Source organism: Bufo bufo, chromosome 1 (genome assembly GCF_905171765.1).
Source record: "Bufo bufo chromosome 1, aBufBuf1.1, whole genome shotgun sequence".
NCBI lineage: Eukaryota > Metazoa > Chordata > Amphibia > Anura > Bufonidae > Bufo > Bufo bufo.
Genome location: NC_053389.1, coordinates 254,796,960 through 254,818,533, shown reverse-complemented (window position 1 = coordinate 254,818,533; position 21,574 = coordinate 254,796,960). Strand labels below are relative to the sequence as shown.

Sequence of the window (21,574 nt, the reverse complement as noted above, 5' to 3'; positions counted from 1 at the left end):
TAGTTCAGTCAAGGTGGTTGTTGGCTGCTGTCCATGCATGATCCGTCGCCCCGTCCAGTCTCAAACATTCTCGATGGGGGAGAGATCTGGTGAGCAAGCTGGCCATGCGTGATGCTGGATATGCTGAAGAGCACATTGTGTGTGTGTAGATGTTCTCAGGGGGAACACCACGTCTCTACCTCAGCTATGGGCCAGAGTGTCAGGCTGTGTCACAGCAAGGGGAGCTGCCACCCAGTAATAATGTGACCTTGCCGCAGAACCCAAAATAAAGGGTGCACCACCTTGGTTGTGTGATTGACCAAGCACCACGTGTGGTTTATTCTTTCAGTCACGGCTCAACCACATTGTTCTCCAGGTGTTCTTCTGTCATTTCCCCCCATGTAGTTGGGGCGTATGAACTCTGATACCTGGCAGCTGAGAATTTGCATTTTTCACTTCTTCTTTTTTTTGGTTACTTATCGTTTCTGAACATTATTCCTGACCTCACTTTGAATAAAAAAAAAAGTGTGATATAAAACCGAAACCCATCACAAGATCTCTGGTATTGGTCCTGGGTTGTCACCCATCACCCTCAGCCTTGGTTGCTAAGGCTACCTTCACACTGGCGTTTTGAATACCGTTTGTGAGATCCGTTTCGGGGCTCTCACAAGCGGTCCAAAACGGAACAGTTCAGCCCCAATGCATTCTGGATGGATAAGTATCCGTTCAAAATGCATCAATTTGGCTGTGTTTGGTCTCCGTTGGGCTTTTGAGGCAGACACTAAAACGAAGCTTGCAGCGTTTTGGTGTCCGCCTGACGATGCGGAGCCAAACGGATCCGTCCTGACTTACAATGTAAGTCAATGGGGACAGATCCATTTTTCACTGACACAATATGGTGCAATTGAAAACTGATCCGTCCTCCATTGACTTTCAATGTAAGTCATGACTGATCCTTTTTTTTCGAATAAATAATGCAAACCGTTCTGAACGGATACAAGCGTTTGCATTATCGGTGCGGATCCGTCTGTGCAGATACAAGACGGATCCGCACCGAACGCCAGTGTGAAAGTAGCCTAAGCAGTGGGCCACACACATTCAGACTCTAGCTGAGCCTGGGTTAGGTGTGCACCTTCTTAATATGAGATTCATTTTTCCTTTAGGGTGAATTCAGATGGTGAGGTTGGGTATGGTTAAAACTGCACATGAAAAAATTGTAGGCATTTTTTTTTTTTTTAATATACACGTGTAATATGTTTAAAGCGATGTGTTTTACCTGTAAAAGCCGCAATTACATAAAATACCACATGTAGTTTTACTGCTGAATTTTTGAACTCCACCCAACCTGACCATCTGAATATACCCTTAGGCTCAATTCACACCTGAGCGTTTTACAGCGCGTTCCTACGCGCTGTAAAACGCTCAACAAGGAGAAACCAATGCTTCCCTATGGGAATGGTTCTCACCTGGGCGTTTTACAGCGCGTACGATCGCGCTGTAAAACGCCCGACGCTCACACAAGTTCGGTAGCGTTTTTTTGGGCGCTTGTCGCGCGTTCCCGTACATAGACTTTCGGGAACGCGCGACACTGTGTGCACACTTGTCTCTGTATGCGCGCTTGTAAACGCCCGTACAATCGCGCATACAGAGCGCTCGTTTCAGAACGCTCAGGTGTGAACTGAGCCTTAGGCTACTTTCACATCTGCGTTTTCAATTCCGCTATTGACATCTGTCATAGGATATCAATGGCGGAAGAAAACGCTTCCGTTTTGTCCCTATTCACTGTCAATGGGGACAAAACTGAATGAAACGGAATGCACCAAAATGCGTTTGGTTGCGTCCCCATCGCGGACAGAAAAACGCTGCAAGCGGAGCAAGTTGAATCCGTCCTGGCACACAATGTAAGTCAATGTGGACGGATCAGTTTTCTCTGACCCAATAGAAAACGGATCCGTGCCCCATTGACTTTTAGTGGTGTTCATGACGGATCCGTCATGGCTATAGAAGACCTAATACAACCAGATCCGTTCATGACGGATGCATGTGGTTGTATTATGCTAACGGAATCGTTTTTGAAGATCCATGACGGATCTGCAAATAACGGTAATGTGAAAGTAGCCTTACCTGTAACGTAATCATTCATGCCGCTGAGTGCGCGCCTCCAGTTTACTTGCAGGAAGCCTTTTGTCTGCACTTGTCGTTTGCCCCATAATCTCCCTGTCGGAGCCGTCAGCAGCACACCGCTTGTTGTATTCCAGCAAAACAGCTGAAAGTCATCTGTATCAGACGGGGACATTGTTTTTCTCAATGGCGAGAGCCTGACCCCGGCGCACCTATTCGAGGAAGAATATGAACAGTTGGGAGCCCCCTATACTGTATTACATAAACGTTATCTGTATCTGGAAGGCCTGGGTGACAACCCAGATGTCATTAAGTGGCGGTCACCCAGTTTTCCTCGACCACTAGTGAAATCTGGCCAGTGACTGTAACTGATCTAGTCATATTTGGCATCCTTGAAAGCTGGGTAATGACCCATATGCTGATGCTACAGCTCCCAGAAGGGCTGTCGTCCAGCTTTCTTTGGCTAATTTCACACAAGCGATTTTTCTGTCTGGATGCGTTTCGTTTTGCGAATGAACAACATCCTAAGATATGAGCATTGATTTTTTTTTATTTTTTTTATTTTTTATTTTTTATTTTTTTTCCCCACTGACAATCTGTCCGTTTAGAAAGAATCACAGTATGTTCTATCTTTATCCGCTTTTCAGACAGGGCTGGTCCATTCATGACTGTGGGTCAGTAAATGGCGTCCGGATGCAGTCCGTTTTTCACTGATGGCTGCTAGGAGATGCTGTGTGTTAATCTTCCATCTTCAAAACGGATACAAAAAACTTGAAATGTAATCACAGACAAAACGAATTCAACTTGCATCAAAACTCTCCGTTTTTCATTGAACAGATGCTGACGCACGTTTCACCCAGCGGCCTCCGATTTCTGAATGGAAAATCTTTCACATTTACTGATTTCCCCCTCGCCCCTCACCTAGTGACCCTTTTTTAAATTTTTTTATAACTGATGTCACTTGGGTAACAATAGAACCAATGTATTTTATTGGCGCACTTCCATTATTTTACCGGATCTGTGTACCCCTTCCAATATTTTTAGAGCATGTCTTATTCATGTCCATTTTCACGGATCTGAGACACCCATAAACAGATACAAATTAGATCAAAAACTGAGAAACCAACAGTGAAGGGGAGCGGGAATGAGAATTAATGTTTTACAAATTTTTCTGTTGTGTTTCATTTTCCAAACCTAGTTAACCCAATAACAAACAAATTGTCACATCATGTTAGATGTGCTTTCAGTCTACAGTATGTGAAACTACAGCTCCTAACATCAACAGTTGTAAGGATCTGATCAGAGTTGTTGTTTTCTGACACTAAAAAGGTACCAGACTCGCGGCAGACTTTGGCCTCATGCACACGACCGTTGTGTGTTTTGCGTTCCGCAAATTGCGGATCCGCTAGACACGGCAATTTGCGGAACGGCGCGGACAGCCATTAATATAACTGGCTATTCTTGTCCGCAAAACAGACATTTACGTGATATACTTTTACATCCAGAGATGTTTTGTGATTGGAGTCATTCTCTTTCATTTTCTTCTCCATTTGGCCCAAACCTCCATGAAGACTTCTTCCAGCCACATCAGACGTTTCCCGCCAAGATGTTTTTTTTTTTTTGTTTTTTTTATCCTGGCAGCCAATAATAGCTTTGAATATTGCCACACATAGTGCCCACTAAAAAACAATATCATCATAACGCTGTGCCCCTAAAAGTAATATCTACACATGTTATCACCTGAAAATGGCTCTACTCACTGAAGTTTACTTGTCCCCTCAAAATGATGTATACTGTGCCCCATGAAGTGCATAATTATGGCCTCTGTGCCCCCTGACATAAATAATAATGACCTCCCGCAGGCGTTGGTGATGTGGTGGGTAAGCCTTGATGTAGGGGGTCTCGGCTTTAGTCCTGCTTGAGATACCTGGGCACTTGCCTGTATTATACTTTTACTGGTTATTGTCGCTTTATGTCTTGTATTAGGCATACAGCCCCCTGCCCCCTTGTTATTTTTTTTTTTATCCGTATTTAATGTGGCTTTGCTACCTTTTAATATAAAATCTCTAAGATGGTTGTTTTTAGTACCTTGACTTTTTGATGATGAATGTTTTGGAAATGTGGTTTATAAAACCTTTTGTGGGAGTAATGGCAGCCATGTTGGTATTTCGTATTCTCCTTGCTGCGTATTTTAGCCATGGTGATGACTCTCTCATCTTATAAAGCTTTTATGGCCGCACATCCCATAACAACGACAAATGTCAGAAAGTAGCCTCCGACTGATTTTTTATTTTACTTTTACAATGAATTATTCAACTCATGTCTTCCGCAGCCAGGATTGCCTGAGACACACCCCCCCCCCCCCCACCACCATTAAAACGTTGCAGTGAATTTTTATTTCCTTCCCACAGAAGACATTGACCCTTTACTCACGCATCAGCTTCTCGCACCGCCCTATAATCATTCCTTATTGTCTCCGCTGGAGCTGTATGCAAATGTTGTATCAATTATCCGTTGCTACTGGGCCCGCAGCTATTTAAAGGCACTAACACGGGCAGTGAGAGCTTCTAAAATTACACCACAGATAAGATTCCTCCAAAGCAAGGTCACAACGCGCAATTTGTTTGTTGTATTGAGAAGATTGTGTTCGCATTTTTTCTGGGATTCCGATAATGTTTGCGCTGGTATGGCATGCGATAATCTACAACATGCATGACATAGGGACAGCGTGTCAAGCCCTGTTAAAGAGATATACCAGGAAGCCCTAGGCACATGTGCCACATTGCTTATTAGTAATGATTTATAGATTTCGGGTTCATGACTAGAATGGCAAAACTTGCAGTAAGGACTGACACTTAGGCAGAGTAATAGGGGGAATGTATTGAGGGTATTCTAGCTCTGCAAAATAACAATTTGTTTGCTGTTCAGGGTGTGTGAACAGTTTAGAGTGCCCACGCACATGACTCCCACCCAATTTCATATGTAGGGTGCAAGCAGCAGTGGTCCGCACACTGTGCCCAAAAAGACGTTTCTTGCGAGGTTGCAGCTTTAAACTGCTGGCCCATAAACCGTTAAACAAGGGGAGGCAGACACTGGGGATGCCCACTCCAAAGTTCTGCCGCGTGAGCAGGCCCTTAGAGCACTACACCTCCCAGCAGTGAGGCTGGTGAGGGCTTCTAACATTATCCATGTAATTCTACTCTGCATCTTGTTCTTGGCCTATCAGGAAATGAATGGAGGAGTCCTTCCAGTCCTCCACCTATTATTTATAATCAGGATTACCTTACATAGACGCTTTCCTGTGCAGTGATAGACATTTGCTCCCCCATCTCTCGGAGATTACTGCTTAGAAAGACAATAATTACTTTTTTAAACTGAAGGTTTAATGGGGAAAAAAAGCACCGCCTGGGCAATATCTGCTCCATTATTTATTATCTAGTGTATAGCGTCACCTGCTCCATGTAGATCATATTTGCATTTTCATTTTATGTTACTAACCTTGCTGTTTTGCCTCCCATTTAGGATGCTCATTACTGTATTCACACATCCATTTTTCTGTTCACATAGTTTTTTACCAATGGCTAGAAGCAGACCTGCATGGCAGAAGCCAAGACGGTGAGAATAAAGGCGCAGGTAACCTAGGCTCCACACCATAAGTACTCTCTGCACTTCACCCACTTTCAATCCCTCTCCGAATCACAATGATTGCTCACTTATGATCTGTCGCTTGCTTCACCTCCTCTCTCCCCCCCCCCCCCCCCCCCCCTCCAAGGCCTTTTTATTGCGTCTTGTCGGGTGTAATTGCCGCTGTGGTAGAAATGAGCCAAAGCATCTTGTGAACATTGTAAATCTGAGTGTCTGTCTCAAGCATTTAAAGCAATAAAGCAATATTCATGGATGGAGTTTTCTCTTAAAAATTATATTACATTTTTTATTTTTTTTTCCTCCATGGTAATCTGGGGAAATGAAAGCTGCACGGTGATGGGCAACCAGGCCACTTTCTTCAAGATTTGTTTTGATGCACAAAAGCCCATTAGGCCCTCGTTTACCAAATCTGACAGATAATCTCGCCTTCTTGCCCATCGGGGGTCAGCTTTCATTAAATGGGTTGTCCACCGGTAAAAAAATATTTAATTTCTTTATTTATTGCTCACAATGGGTTCAAAATAAGGCCTAGTTCACACTAACGTATGGCTTTTTTATAGTTTTTTGCGGTCCGTTTTTCACGGATCAGTTGTTCCGTTGTGTTTCCTTTCCGTTTTTCCATATGGCGTATACAGTAATTACATAGAAAAAATTGGGCTGGGCATAACATTTTCAATAGATGGTTCAGCAAAAACGGAACAGATACGGAAGACACACGGATGCATTTCCGTATGTGTTCCGTTTTTTTTTTGCGGACCCATTGACTTTAATGGAGCCACGGAACGTGATTTGCGGCCAAATATAGGACATGTTCTATCCTTGAACGGAAATACGGAAACGGAATGCATACGGAACACATTCCGTTTTTTTTGCGGAACCATTGAAATGAATGGTTCCGTATACGGACCACTAAAAAACGGCCCGTTAACTCGCAAAAAAAACGTTCGTGTGAACTAGGCCTAAGGGTGCGGTGACACTGGTTGCATGACGTGTCACGGCCAGGATAGCAGAGTAGCGGTGATCCCATAGAAATGATTGTAAGCTCTTGCGAGCAGGGCCCTGACTGTATATTAGCCAGTTGTTTTGTACATGAAACATGAACCCTATGAATTTGTAAAGCGCTGGGGAATATGGTGGCGCTATATAAATATATACCGGTATTATTATTATGAATAGGATCGCTGTGTGAGTCCCCTGGCCGCTCAGGTGCTGCCCCAGTCTTCACTGGACTTCACCACCTGGTCCCCACTTGACAGACCATTTCTGGCATGTCGAGTCAGGACTAGGGAGTAGTGGGACCACAGCAGCATCGGATTGGCAGCAGTGGAGAATCTTAGAGAGGGGTATTTATTATTATTATTATTATTATTATTATTTATTTTCATCCAGTATGACCAGTGTTGGGTACTGGTAATTAATTAGAACCAACAGTCCCAAACAGTGAAGGGAAAAATCTAGCTATAGGTTCAAAGTAGATCATTGTTTTGTACTTGTGCCTACAAAGCGCATGGATCCATCCAGGTTCCATCCACTGTGTAATTTCCGGCACGGCGTACTGCAGCTCATCCCCTGTTCACTTTAATGGGAGCTGAGCTGCGGCGTCCCCTTGTGCTTCCAGCTCCGTCCACTGTATACAGGGCCGGCATCTTCCTGCAACAGCTGATCGCAGGGTGTCGCCCCTACACCGATCTGATATTGATGACCTATCCTGAGAATAGGCCATCAGTATCTAAGGACCCCAAAAAACCCTTTAATCACCTCATTTATAGGACAGTTTTGGAAAAGAAGAACAAAAGTTAATAATTTGAAGTCATTGGGGGAGGAGTCATTCCAGTCCTCCACCTATTCAATATAATCCGGATTACCTGAAGCATAGACTCTTTCCCACCTCTCTGAAATTACTGCTATATAAAGACAATGGTGGAGATTTATCAAACTGGTGTAAAGCAGAGCTGGCTTAGTTACCCATAGCAACCAGTCAGATTCTACCTTTCATTTTTGAAAATTAAGGGCAAAATCTGATTGGTTGCTATGGGCAACTAAGCCAGTTTTCCTTTACACCAGTTTGATAAATTACCCCATTAGAGTCCGTTTCAGAGAGACTACTAAAGAGCATTTTTAACAACATTCCGGGGGCGTATTCAATTGCTGGTTTTGTAGAAACAGACGCTTTTCTAAAAAATTGAAACCGGCCAAATGTTACCGTCCCCTTTTTTCTGGACTGGTGTGCTTTTATTATCAAACCAAGTACTTGCTGAGACTTGTAGTTCCTCACGTGGACATCTGTACTACTCTGCAGATCTCCTCCTAATATGTGTCAAGATGTTTTGCTCAATTGTTTCCAGTAGGTTTTAAATAAAGCTGCAGTAACCTCCTTCCTCCTCCTCCTCCTCTTGTCTGGTGGTGTTTAGTAGTGATTGACTTGGGGCCGTTCCGACCTCCATTCTTATGCTAGCCACACAAGAAATGAGATTTGCCAAGATGCAATGCCCAAAGCCGATGTACCATGAAAAGCTGAATCTTGGGCTCTGCCCTTTTTTTTTTTTTAGCTGTCAGGGCTAAATTTGAGTGGAGCTTCAAAAGGTGAGGTCATTGGTGGAGTCACGTTGGAATGGCACCCCTGTCCACCTGACTATTACAAGATTGGCCGTGTACTGCTCATTAGACAGTCCATTTATGCGTGGTTATCATTTCTAGTAATCTTATGGTGGTGGTTGATGGTGACGGTGATTAGATGGTACCAGTTCTAATCATTAATTATGTGGTTAATGACTTTCCTCATGCTGTGACATACCCATAAACTCTGCCTGTATAAGGCTGGTGGCATTAGAAGACCCTACTAAGAGCTGAATTTGGATAGTCGTGAGGAAGTCGGGGTTGGTGATCCAGTTTCAGTAAGGCTGGGTTCACATCACGTTTTTGCCCTACGTTTAACATATACTTTGGGGGGAAAAGGATGCAAAAGCATAATGCACTACTCTTTTCCATCCTGAAGAGTCGGGTATAAAAAAGTATACATTAAGCATAAGACAAAAACGTGATGTAACCCTAGCTTTAGGGCACATTCACACAGCCGTAGTGCCGCAAACCGCAGAACTCTATGCTGTGGTGTGGACCCACTCTGACTTCAATGGGTCCATGATCCACAAGACATGGAGAAAGATAGGACATGTTCTATGTTTTGCGGAGACACGGGACCAGAAGCCCTTCCGTGGACTTCCAGGTCCACTCTTCCGCTCTACAACAGATAGGACATGTCCAGGTCCTATCTTTCGCCGTATCTGGTCTTTCGTGGACCCATCCGCACTGCAATGTGGAGTTCACACGGCTGGTGCCTGAGTTTAGCAGACGGCTGTGTGAATGGGCCCTTAGACTGTCTTTGGCCAGTTGTACATGGTCTCAGCCAGCCTGATACAAGGGTCATGCAGCCAGAAATATATCGGAGTTGGCCATCAGTTTGTTTCCAAACCAGATGAGACTCTTCAGTTTCCACTGAGTGTGTGCAGAAACGTCTTCTATTAAGTGGAAACCATCTGCAGGCATGTCTGGTGGCATAGTGTTATACTGGATGTTTGAATACAAGTAGATCCGTCGGCCTGCTTGCTGATTATTTCCAGGTAAGAACTGACTTTTTTTTTTTTTTGCTTAGAAACGGTTTAATCAATAGTAAAGGAAGGAATGAGAATGTATTGCAAAGTTGTCAGAGGTGGAGCTCCACTTTAACATTGTCATTTTTTGAGTGATTTATATTACACAGTATTTGTCAATCCATATCTTTACTGTGCTAGACAATATTGAGTGATTGTTTTAGAATTTTCATGTATCGGTTGTGTTCATAGTTATTCAATATATTCTATTTTTGTGGTAAGTATGGTTATTCTTGATGACTTTGCCTTATTTCGTTTTCTGGTATAGCATTGCTTTAGAATGAGTCGCGGTGATGGTTGCTGATTTAAAATATGTGAATTAACTGTGCTAAATAAAGCCTCCACTTTCACAGGTCGAAGCTGCAGAAAACGTGAAGTAACACTTTGCTGTAATTTTTCGGGTTTGGAGTTATTCCAGGTCCGAAGCTGCTTTCGAAATTCTGCTTAGAAACAAACAACAGTTTAGCGCCACCCGTCAGACACGAGACCTAAAGGTGCCCATACACATGAGAGGAAGGTTAGCCAAGCCCTCTGGTTTCTGCAGGACCAGTGTACAGTCTCTCCCCAAATAGCAGATGTCGGGGGGAGGATTTAGGCATGCCCAATTAGAATATGCCTGTTCCCACAATGGATTGACACTGCCTGACCAAACTGGCAACTACTTATTCCCGTCTCCCCATTGAAGAAATATGCGCGCTCGTCGAGTCAAGCAAGCATGTGTATAAGGGAGTCTGGTTGGATTATGCACTATCTATTACTTGCTGCACATGTGCTGGGAACAGAACATGCAGAAAATGAGAAGCGTTATTAGTGATCTGGACCCATTCATTTTCAATGGGTCCTGAAAAAAAATCAGACATTGAGCTGTCCGATTTTTTTTTTCAGGACCCATTGAAAATGAATGGGTCCAGATCTGGTCCAGATCTGTTCAGCAAAAAACGGAACAGATCAGGAAAGAAACAACGGACGTGTGAATGGACCCTAAAGGGGTTATCCTGGAAATAATATTGATGACCTATCCTCCGGATAGTACAAGATAATTTAGACTAGCACATTCATAGTCGCAGGTGCACATCCATAAAGCTAGCATGCAGAAAGCAAACAAAAAAAACCGTATGGCAGCACACCATTACACATACAAACAATAAAACTGGGGAATAGGGTTCTTTGTGCACATTTGTCGGGCCCATCTACCAGGCATCAAGGTGGCTTCTGCAGATGGGTACCTAACACTAACAACTGCCTCTCCTGGGCTTTACCTAAGCCAACAATGTTCAGGGCGATGTAGGAACCAGCTACATTTATACTCTGCTCATAAACCCTGGGCAGATGGCCGGGGAGTGCTCAATCTAAAAGAGGCAGCTACCCTCAATATATACCATACTACAAGAAAATTTAGACTAGCACATTCATAGTCGCAGGTGCACATCCATAAAGCTAGCATGCAGAAATAAAATAAAAAATAAAAAAGTATGGCAGCACAACATTACACATACAAGCAAAACCGGGGAATGGGTATTATTCTGAATTAAAGTGGTATTATACCACTATCCTCAGGATAGTTCATCAGATCAGCGGGGGTCCAAAGCCCGGGATCCCCTCCAATTAGCTGTTAAAAGAGGCCTGGAGCTATATGAGTACCGCTGCCTCTTCCTAGGCCAATGACGTCACCATACATCGGTCACGTGGCCAAGTTGCAGCTCAGCAATACCAAGCACAGCCACTATATGATGTACAGCGCTGTGCTTGGGGAGCTACCGGGAGCCCGCTGCGATCACCAGAGCTTCGGTAAGTGCATATGATCAGCAGGGATACCTGGACTCTGACTCCCACGATGTGATAATAATGACCTATCTTGACGATAGGTCATCATTAGGGATGAGCAAATCAACTTCGGATGCTTCATCTGAAGTCGATTGGCATAAAACTTTGTTGTAATACTGTACAGAGCGAGGGCTCAGTACAGTATTAGAATGTATTGGCTACCATGAGCCAAAGTTATTACTTTGTGAAGTCTCACGAGACTTTGTGTAATAACTTTGGGAATTAACTATTACTGTAAAAAACCTTGATGCCGAACTCTGGTTCGGTTCCATGGTACCACTTGGAACCGAACCAGAGTTCGGTATCAAGGTTTTTTTTTACAGCAATAATTTACAAAGTAATTACACGAAGACTTGCGAGACTTCGCGAAGTAATAACTTCGGCTCATCGGCACCAATACATTCTAATACTGTACACAGCTCCCAATTCACCTGAAGTCTATTCGCTCATCCCTAGTCATCATTATCTTTTCCAGGATAACGCTATTAAACTATCGGCACCAATGTCCAATGGTTTAATATGCCAAATTTTTCTTTACCTAAAGGGGTTATCCAATTTCAAGAAACCCCACTTCCCCACCCCCAATGTGCCATGCCCCTCACCAGTAATATACTTTCCCCGCTTCTGGTCCCCACATCGCCGCTGCTGCTTCTCCCTGCACACGGATGAAAACATCCAGTGTCGGGGGGAGGGGGAGCAGCCAATGGCAGGCGGGTACGGGGAGGAGCCTCCCTAGAGCCACCCACGATGCTGGGGAAGCTCGTCCCTGCCTGCCATTGGCTGCTCTCCCCCGGACAACGGAGGTTTTCTTCCTTGTGCAGGGAGAAGCAAAAGCCGTGATGCGGGGACCAGGAGCGCCGCCTGGAGTGGGGAGAGGGGTAAGTATATTACCGGTCAGGTGCCCAGAACTTTTGAGGGGGGTTCTCTTGAAATTGTATAGCCCCTTTAAACTGGGGACGAGCAGGGGAACTATCGCATGCGCAGTCCGACCCTATTGTTAGTGAATGGAGGCTGCTGATGGACGTGGCAATCAGTGGCCATTTTTTGAGGTGCTTCAGGAAGCTGGTGAGAAGACCTGCAAGTAAACATAAATCGGGCATATTAAACCATTGAACATCGGCACTGATAGTTTAATAATGCTTATGACTAGCCACATATATAATAACTGCGTTACCGCTGTCTGAGCTCCCACAATGCAGTGCTCTCCGGTTACAGGAATCCAGGTGAATTGGCTTTATATGTAAATGGAGAAAAAACCTTGTATTGGTCGCATCTTTACGGCACATAGAACATTGTAAACGTGGTTTTAGACGCTGAGTTTTCCTTTAATTCTGGTCACCAGTATCTGCAATTACTACTTCATCCGCTACTACTGCTAATGCGCACTCTCTGGTGTCTGATGGGAGATTTATTGGAGCACTTGCGGTTTATTGACTATGTTGCCATTCATGTAATGTGTAATTTCGCAGCCAGGGCCAAGTGAGTTTTATGAATTATTAATAAACTGCCTTTTAATAACTGTGCCATCAGTACTGAGAAGATCGACTCACTACGGAGGGTAGTGTGATGCACGTTGGTCAATTTTTTTATTTTTTTTTTCAATTATTCAAATTTTGTATTTTTATTATTTTTTTTCTTAAAATTTTTCGCACAGTTATTTATTTATTTATTTTTCTTTATTTTCTATCCCTTGTTAACATCCCAAGCACAGGACAGAAGCGCTTGTACGCAATTTGGTTATTAAATGTGTTTGTCCTCTGATGTCAGCCCTGGCACTCTGCCTAGAAGCGAACTATGTAACTGCACTGCATGTACAGACAGGCAACCATGCGATCTCCACTGCTGAGATGTCTTATCCGATTCTAGTGGGAGTATTTATGGCTGAATTTTAAAGGGAATTTCCACCTAAATTTAACATCTCCTGTATCGAAAGGGACTTTGTTTGGCAGTCCATGGGCTCACGATCCTGAAATCAATGAGCCTGTCAACACTACTCAAAGACTTGCTTCAGTGAGCAGAAATCTAAAACTGTTCTCTCGCAGTAGAGGGCCATTCATTTCTTGGATATGTATTGTCACAAGGTTTCAGTGATGGAAGCCTCTGAGTAGTACCATAGAGATTGATTGTGCTGTGGTGCTCTGTGGCCTCTTCGCATTGGGTTTTGATGAGGTGTTAAAGCCCATGAATTCCTAATGACATCCTCTTATGATATGTTTGAAGATTAAAGACCTAGATGGACCTCCCCTATACGTTATTCCGGTCTTCAAAATCTTATGGTCATGGCATAACTCAGGGAGTCTGTAATGTTGGCAGAACATGACTTTATATGTGGTCCCCACAGTGCTTCCAAGGTTGCATAGGACCGTTATAAAGAACTCTCTAATGGACTCAATGGCAGGTAACAGAAGATGGTGAAGATGGTTTTTGGCCTATTATTTACATGGACATTATTTGTTTTAACAGACTTATGTGGGGTCATCCCATAGAGAAATCAATGTTCTGTACTTTATATAATTATCTTGTGATTTAGGTGAAAACTTTGACCAAAGCCCTGTGAGAAGAACCTTCAAGTCAAAAGTCCTCGCCCACTACCCTCAGAATGTGGAATGGAATCCTTTTGATCAAGATGCCGTCAACATGGTAAGACTTACGTGATGGTAGACCGAACCTTTATCGTCAAAAAGCCAGACTTAGGTGGGCAAAGTTCAGGTGGTAGTCCATGGCGCTTCGTTATCTCTCTCAGATTAATTTGTTGGGACCCAAAGTTCTACGTGCTGTGAAATAATGGGTAAATTCAGACTCCAGCAGTCACTTTTTTTGAAGTATCAAGTTCTCCATCTTTATTCAGTAATTGTACACAGACAATACAGGACTCGAATTCTCTCTGGTGTCGGCTGTTGACGCGTTTCGAAACAATCTTATTCGTAACAGTCTACGTGCTGTGCAAAAGGCTATGGATACCCTTTGGGGACAATTTTATTTTATTATTCCATTCTACTTACTTTGGGCTAAATAATTTTTTCAAGTGATTATTCTAAAAAAAAATTCAGCTTCTTTCACAGTATAATGGCATATGTGTAGTTGCAGAACAGCAGGTTCTGTGTTTACATTGAATCCCCTCATCTGACAACTCATGTGAATCTTTACCTGTGGTCTCCTGAACCGCATAAACACTTATTTAAGCAATATTCTTGTCAGTGTGGCAATTATTGAGCTGTAATGAGAATTTTTTGAGCTGTAGTTCCAACAGGGCTACAAGCTGAGCAGGCAGCACTGCTGGGCACTCAAGGTAAGTAGAAACTGACCGTCTGCAAATACACTCTCGATTAACCCTGTAGTACAAGAACTGCTTGAAAGACCAATTAAAAAAATCGAAAAATTATTTTTTGGGCCAAAAATGAGTAGAATAATAATAAAAATAATAAAACATTAATAAATATTAATAATAATAAATAAAAATAATAAATATAAATAATTAATTTCCATAGCCTTTGATCTCTAAATATAGCTTTATAGCAGTCAGATGTAGATTTTTCTTATACAGTGCTCCAGCTCCTAGCTATATACTTATGACCCTTGTACACTTGATGATCTGATGAACGACAGTTCATAAGAACAATCGTCCCTGATCAGTGGCCAGTGTACACATGGCAGTGATCAGATCTTTTATGGGAGTATACAAATGCTTGCCGATCGATAACACACCTCTGCCTGTAAACAGAGGATGTGCTGTCAACATTATGCAAACTCTATGGAGGTGAACGGTCATAGTAATGATCATTCCTCCCCCTTTTCAGTTTGCCTTGGCCGCCTTAAAGGCCCTTTTTAAATGACTGCTGATTTTTATTTTTATTTTTATATCGCCTATCCGCACTCATTCAAGGCTGAAAGCGTCCTCTCTAAAGGACCCTTAGGTTTATGGGAGGGTCTCGGGAGCTCATGGCATACTACTTATACTTTGAACTGAATAATAAAGCAATATCTAGTGGGCTTCAAGCAGATTCTCTTGGCCCCTTACAGAGGTAACAGGTCCCCTAAAGGTATTAGAACTTCTAATAGTCACCATTACAGTGCCCATTGGGGATGACACCCATCTTTTCACAGATCCTGACTGGCATAATTGACACCATTATTTTTGCGTCATGTTTTATGCTTCCGTTTGACATACACGTTAGGAAAAAGCATACAAAAACGCAGCACACCGCATTCTTGTATTCTGCCCAGTCTGGTGAACAAAATGTATACGTATTTTACAATGGTCAAAAAAAGTATGGTGTTTTTTTTTTTTTGTGTGTGTTCATTCAGAGTCTGTAGAGAGCTGGGTGACAACATCTTAGTTCACTGTAATGTCTGTCATAAGTGGTTGTCACCTTACGTCTGCTACCTGGAAACCCTGATGACATAATACTTCATGTAAGAAGTATTAATACATTTTAGAATAAAGTGACCTTTTTAAAGAATTGTAGAACTTGTACGATTTTCGCCTTCCATACGTGTTGGTCGTCAGCAGGTGCTGAGACTGTCTCTATTATACCTGGGATTTCAGTGGAGCTAATTACAACTGTTAACGTTTTAAAATGTCGCTCTGGAAACACATTTCGTTGAGGGCAAGAAGTGACAAAACGAATCCCCGTAATGTATTCCATTTCTGATGAGTTGTTTTACCTCGGGTAATTATGTTTTGGGAAATCAAATCTAAACCTAGCGAGAAAATCATTTACATTCTCTGAAGAGGCTGAACATTTTGTTTTTCTCCCAAATTTGGGCTGCAGATGAGCTCGGAGACGTTCCCATTTCTAGTCAATAATACTAAATGAAGGCAGACGACATACCTGGGGAAGGGTGATGGATATACTGGTGCAATGCTCTGCAGGCATCGCTTAGGGGAGGGTATGGGTGTAATTAAGGACCCCTCCCCATTAGCTAGAGCAGATAGCTCCAGCACAGTGCCCCTCGCCTCAGTAGACCCTCATCCATATATTACACCCTGGGCCCCTTGAATTTTATTGTTCTTGTGCTTAATTGCAAATTGTATAATCCCTTTATTAGAGTCCTTGATAGGCTACTTTCACATTAGCGTATTTTGCGGAGCAGTCATGGATCTTCAAAAAACGCTTCTGTTACAATAATACAACCGCATGCATCTGTCATGAACGGATCCGGTTGTATTATGTCTTCTCTAGCCATCCGTAATCCGTACAGAGAGGCAGATTGGGTAATCGGCGGCAGATCTTACGAACTCTCGCTAGCGATCATCTGCCAGTCTAAGGCTACATTCACACGACCGTATGTATTTTGCAGTCTGCAAAATGCGGATCCGCAAAAAATCTGTGGTGCATCCGTGTTTTTTTTTTTTTTGTTTGTTTTTTGGCGCATCCAATGTAACAATGCCTATCCTTGTCCACAAAAAGTACAAAAATAGGACATACTCTATAATTTTTGCGGGGCTACGGAACTGACATACGGATGAGGACAGCACACGGTGTGCTATCCTAATTTTTTGCGGACCCATTGAATTGAATGGATGCTGCTCAGTTAAAGGGGTTGTGCACTAATATAAATGTATCCCTCCCAATAGATATCGCTGTTATATCATTTTCCGCAAATACTGCCATGTTCTAAAGTTATATGCCCATCATTGTGCCCTGTGGCAAATCGGTTTTGATATTCAGTTGCTGTAGGCTACGTCCTGTATTGGAGCCTTGTACTGTAGGACAAGGAAGGGGCTTGGTTAGTGCTGATGTCAGGACACCTCTCTCAGCCCTAAGGCATGACGGGATAGCAGACACATGACAAACCAGGAACTAGGATTCAAGCATGGGGGATAAGAGAAAACTGCAATTGAGGTACATTTTTGAGAAAAATAACTTTCCAAGGAGCAATGGGAGCCAGTCTGGGAAGAGGCTCTGCTGAGAACCCCTTAGATTTTTTGGACCCCCATAGGGGTGGCTTTTATCAGCCCCTCCTACTAGTCCCCTTACTGCACTGTATTAACCACCGTTTAGGTTTACTGCTCCTTTTAGTAATTCTGGATTTGTCCCTGTAATGAATACTAAACTAAAATTCCTCTGACCTTGTTTTCCACAGCTCTGCATGCCCAAAGGCCTGTCCTTCAGGACGCAGGCTGACAACAGGGACCCCCAGTTCCACTCATTCATCATCACAAGAGAAGACGGTTCCAGAACCTACGGGTTTGTCCTCACGTTCTTCGAGGAGGTGACAAGCAAGCAAATCTGCACAGCCATGCAGACGCTATATCAGATGCACAACGCAGAGCAGTGCAATAGTGTCTACGCCTCGTCCTCGTGCAGCATGGACTCCTTAGCGAGCAGCGTTGATGATGGTGACGCGACATCTCTAGCCAAGCTCCAGCGCTATAACTCTTATGACCTCAGCAGGGACACGCTCTACGTATCCAAATGTATATGTCTGATAACTCCCCTCCCGTTCATGCAGTCCTGCAAGAAATTCTTGACTCAACTTTACCAAGCCGTTACATCCACCCAGCCCCCACCGTTACCTCTAGAAAGTTACATCCATAATATCCTCTATGAAGTGCCACTCCCAGCACCGGGGAGGTCACTGAAATTTTACGGTGTCTATGAGCCGATCGTTTGTCAACGGCCAGGACCGAATGAGCTCCCCCTGTCTGACTACCCTCTGAGGGAGACCTTCGAGTTACTGGGATTGGAGAACCTTGTCCAGCTCTTCACTTGTGTTTTACTGGAGATGCAGATCTTGCTCTACTCCCAAGGTAAGTTGTCCTTCATTCTCCGGCATTGAGGCTCATCTGCCCCAGTGTTGTGTGGCACAGTCAAAACCTTTAGTTTGTTTTAGTTCTATAGTCATACTGTCCTATGTGTAAGGGAAATAATCTCAACAAGAAGTCTTTGGTGGGCTTGTGCTTATGCAGTAGAGCTAGGCAGATCAGCAACCTGAGCATCTTGACCAGCTTGAAATTGGCATTTGTATTGGCATTCGAACCTGATGATTATGCAAAGTAAGCAGCATTACTTAGAAAACCATTTGTCTATTCCTGCCCGAGGCAGCCTGTCACATTTCACTTTTGCAGGAAGCGCCTGGATTCTTCAGGAGCTGCCATGTGTATTAAGCACTGCTGTGCCCCAGCTTCTGCAGAACCTCCTCATTCACCCCTCAGGTGCTGTAGAACTTCCTTATGAAAAACAATAGGCGTATTTAATATGAACAAATACTAGACGGGAAACTCCACTTTTCAAAAAGAGTTCTGCAGCAGCTGATGTGTATTATGCACCCCTTTGAATTGTAAGAGCATTGTCTGGATTACTGTACTCAACCTAAGAAATTCATCATCAGTGACTCCTGATATTCTTCTAATTTGCATGGGGCATAATACTGCTGTAGCTATATACTGATTTATAGATATGTATTTGAATGATGGGGAATTGCTTATAAAGTAATTAAAGGGGTTATCCCATCATTGGTTTAAAAAATGAAAATTATATATAATTTAGTACGTGAAAACCTCTTTCTAACAAACTAGATCCAGCCCTGCACCTCACGTGGATCCAGAGATCTCCCCATTCATTGTGTCAATTGCCCTGCTAGATTTATTTCAAGCTGGCAGCTTGGGGGCATGCCCTTTCTCAGAGGGCTTGTCCTTTCTGCTGCAGCTGGGGACAGTTGAAAGATGGAACTGAGCATGTGCATCCACCTCAGTGAGGTGGACTGAGAAATTAGAAAAATAACAAACAGCAGGTGGCGCTGTGCAGATAGCTTTCATTGAATAACTCAATAGCTATACTAAATTTAGAATTACATGCAGTTACAAAAATATTCAGACCCAGGTGCTGGTTTGAAAATTGTAGAATATTATTCATGGGACAACCCCTTTAAACGTCTCATTACTGATGACAATGCAGCATGGCCCTGACTGCGGGCAGGGAAATTGCATGGAGTTTGGTTTCCCCACAGCCGCTCTTATGTATTATCTGGAGACAATATGACCGTAGACAGTCGCTAAGCATGCAGTTCCCTAATAAGCTAAGCTCCGCTTCCATTTATCCCACTCTTAGTAACCCAGCACAGGATGGAGGAGGGAGTACAGCGTTACCCAAAATATCCCGTAGATTAGTCTTCAGTATCCCTGCCTATTTAAAATGTGCTTTGTAGGGTTTTTTTTTCCCCTTCGCTCACTTTTCTGCATTTTCCCAGCACATGCAGAGCTTACTTGATAAAGAACGAGGTCTGATGTGTCAGGGAGCGTAAGGTTTAACACATCTAAGGCTACTTTCACACTGGCGTTTTGCCTCTCACAAGTGGTCCAAAACGGATCAGTTTTGCCCTAATGCATTCTGAATGGAAAAGGATCCGCTCAGAATGCATCAGTTTGCGTCCGTTCCGTCTCCATTCCGCTCTGGAGGTGGACACCATAACGCTGCTTGCAGCGTTTTGGTGTTCGTCTGGTGACACAATCTGGCACAATAGAAAACGGATTTGTCCTCCATTGACTTTCAATTGTGTTCAAGACGGACCCGTCTTGGCTATGTTACAGATAATACAAACCGATCCATTCTGAACGGATGAAGACGGTTGTATTATCTGGACGGGTCCGCACCAAACGCGAGTGTGAAAGTAGCCTTATCCCTTTTTTATGCCGGGAGGTATTAGCGACCTCTAAGCATCGGCACATTAGTAAATCTAGGCCGCGCTGTCCCCTCGTTCAGCAGTCAGAGCTTACCCATGGCTAGTCTACTGGACAGAACTGTGCTTTGTATGCTATAGACCAGTGGATGTGGTGACACTACAACTCCCAGCAGGTACCTAAAATGCCGCCGTCGGTAATTCTCAGTGGCAATTCCACAGCATTTCCGCCCCATGAGGACGTACTCTTACTGGCAAGCAACTGAATATGTTTCTTGGATGTTTCTGTCATGAGGACGTCACCATTGCTCTTTTTGCACCCAGGCTCCGCTCCTTTCTGTGGCCAGCCCTTCACTCTCTAATTGATTTGACAGGATCAGGCAAAGCATTGGTCCGACCACAGAAAGGAGTGGAGCTTTGGGGGTAACAAGAGCAACCATGTGATGCCCTCATTGCAAAGGCCTGTTTTGCAAATTAAAAGGGTTTTCCAGGACTTTAGAACTAAGGATAGGTCATCAGTATCTCATCTTGGGGGTCCGACAGCTGTGAACCTAGTATAGTGGTATAAAAACTCTGTCTGGAGAGGCCTGTATCTGTAGCTACCTAAGACTTATCCAAACCAGTGCTCCATTTCTATATGGCGCTCAACGCATTTCTGATTGTTGCCAATCTCATCAGGATCCAATACGGGGCTAAGGTTCAGCAGTATGCAAAGTTTGGTTGCTGAGCCTACCGGCGCTGATACGGCTGTGGCCAGATGGGTGTTACCAGTTGGGGAGGTGTCTGGTAGCACTTATTGGATAGTGTCAGACTGGACAGGGACACACTCCCCACTGGTAATACCCACCTATATTATAGACTGCTGAACATTTAATTTATAGCTTCTAGAAGAAATAATAGAGGAATGGTACAACCTAGGTCCATAAGAATAGATGCTCCTGAATTATTACGAGAGGATTGCACCTAGTTACTAAAACAGACATTCACATGAGGTGATGGGTCCTCTTAAACAGGGGACTATGTGTCTGGTTTCATGGTGGTGCTAATTTTCTTTCTAGCTCAGTTGGTTCTCTGACCTGGCACATCACAGATGGCAGGAAATAAGTCCAGTCGCTGCGACATGATGGGTTTATGGCAGTTACCAGACAGCTGTGAGGCTCGGTCTGCCGCGTGGTCATATTTCACCCATGTAATCGCTGTATCATCAGTGTCCTGTGGATGTGACCGCACCCGGACATCAGACGGAGGGGAAATAGTTGGATCCTTCTGTGCTATGAAAGCCCTTGTGGCAGCTGCAGTGGCGGCCATGTTGGTTGTCTATCACCAGGTAGAACAGGATGATCATTCTTTTACCATTTGCTATTCTTCTTAACCCCTTCTATTCCTTTCAGATTACCAGCGCCTGATGACTGTAGCCGAGGGGATAACCTCGCTCCTTTTCCCCTTCCAATGGCAGCACGTGTACGTCCCAATCTTGCCAGCCTCCCTGCTCCACTTCCTCGATGCCCCTGTGCCATACTTGATGGGCCTGCAGTCAAAAGAAGGCACTGACCGCTCCAAACTTGAACTCCCACAGGAGGTAGGTTAAAAGACATTTTTTGTGAATCCCAAAACAAAAAACAAAAAAATCATCAAACCAGAGTGGGCTTTCCCAGGGCCCTAATGGCATATCTGCTGTAGCAGTGGTGGGGCAGGGGATGTGTAGCCTCGTAACTGGGCTAGCATTGATTTTCAGG

General features: G+C 43.7%; 1 protein-coding gene across 3 annotated transcripts in view; it reads left to right on the top strand.

Annotated features, from left to right (window-relative positions):
• The window catches only part of DENND5B (DENN domain containing 5B), a 94,921-nt gene that overhangs the window by 21,913 nt on the left and 51,434 nt on the right, over positions 1–21,574 (top strand). Inside the window, exons 2-5 of one of the 3 annotated variants that reach the window (XM_040438906.1) lie at positions 5,668–5,715; positions 13,747–13,856; positions 17,304–17,970; positions 21,230–21,417. In XM_040438906.1, the coding sequence (XP_040294840.1) occupies positions 5,668–5,715; positions 13,747–13,856; positions 17,304–17,970; positions 21,230–21,417 (1,013 nt within the window). Of the gene's footprint in view, positions 1–5,667; positions 5,734–13,746; positions 13,857–17,303; positions 17,971–21,229; positions 21,418–21,574 lie in introns of all 3 variants that reach the window. The other 2 variants (XM_040438898.1, XM_040438914.1) reach the window with 2 other exon arrangements.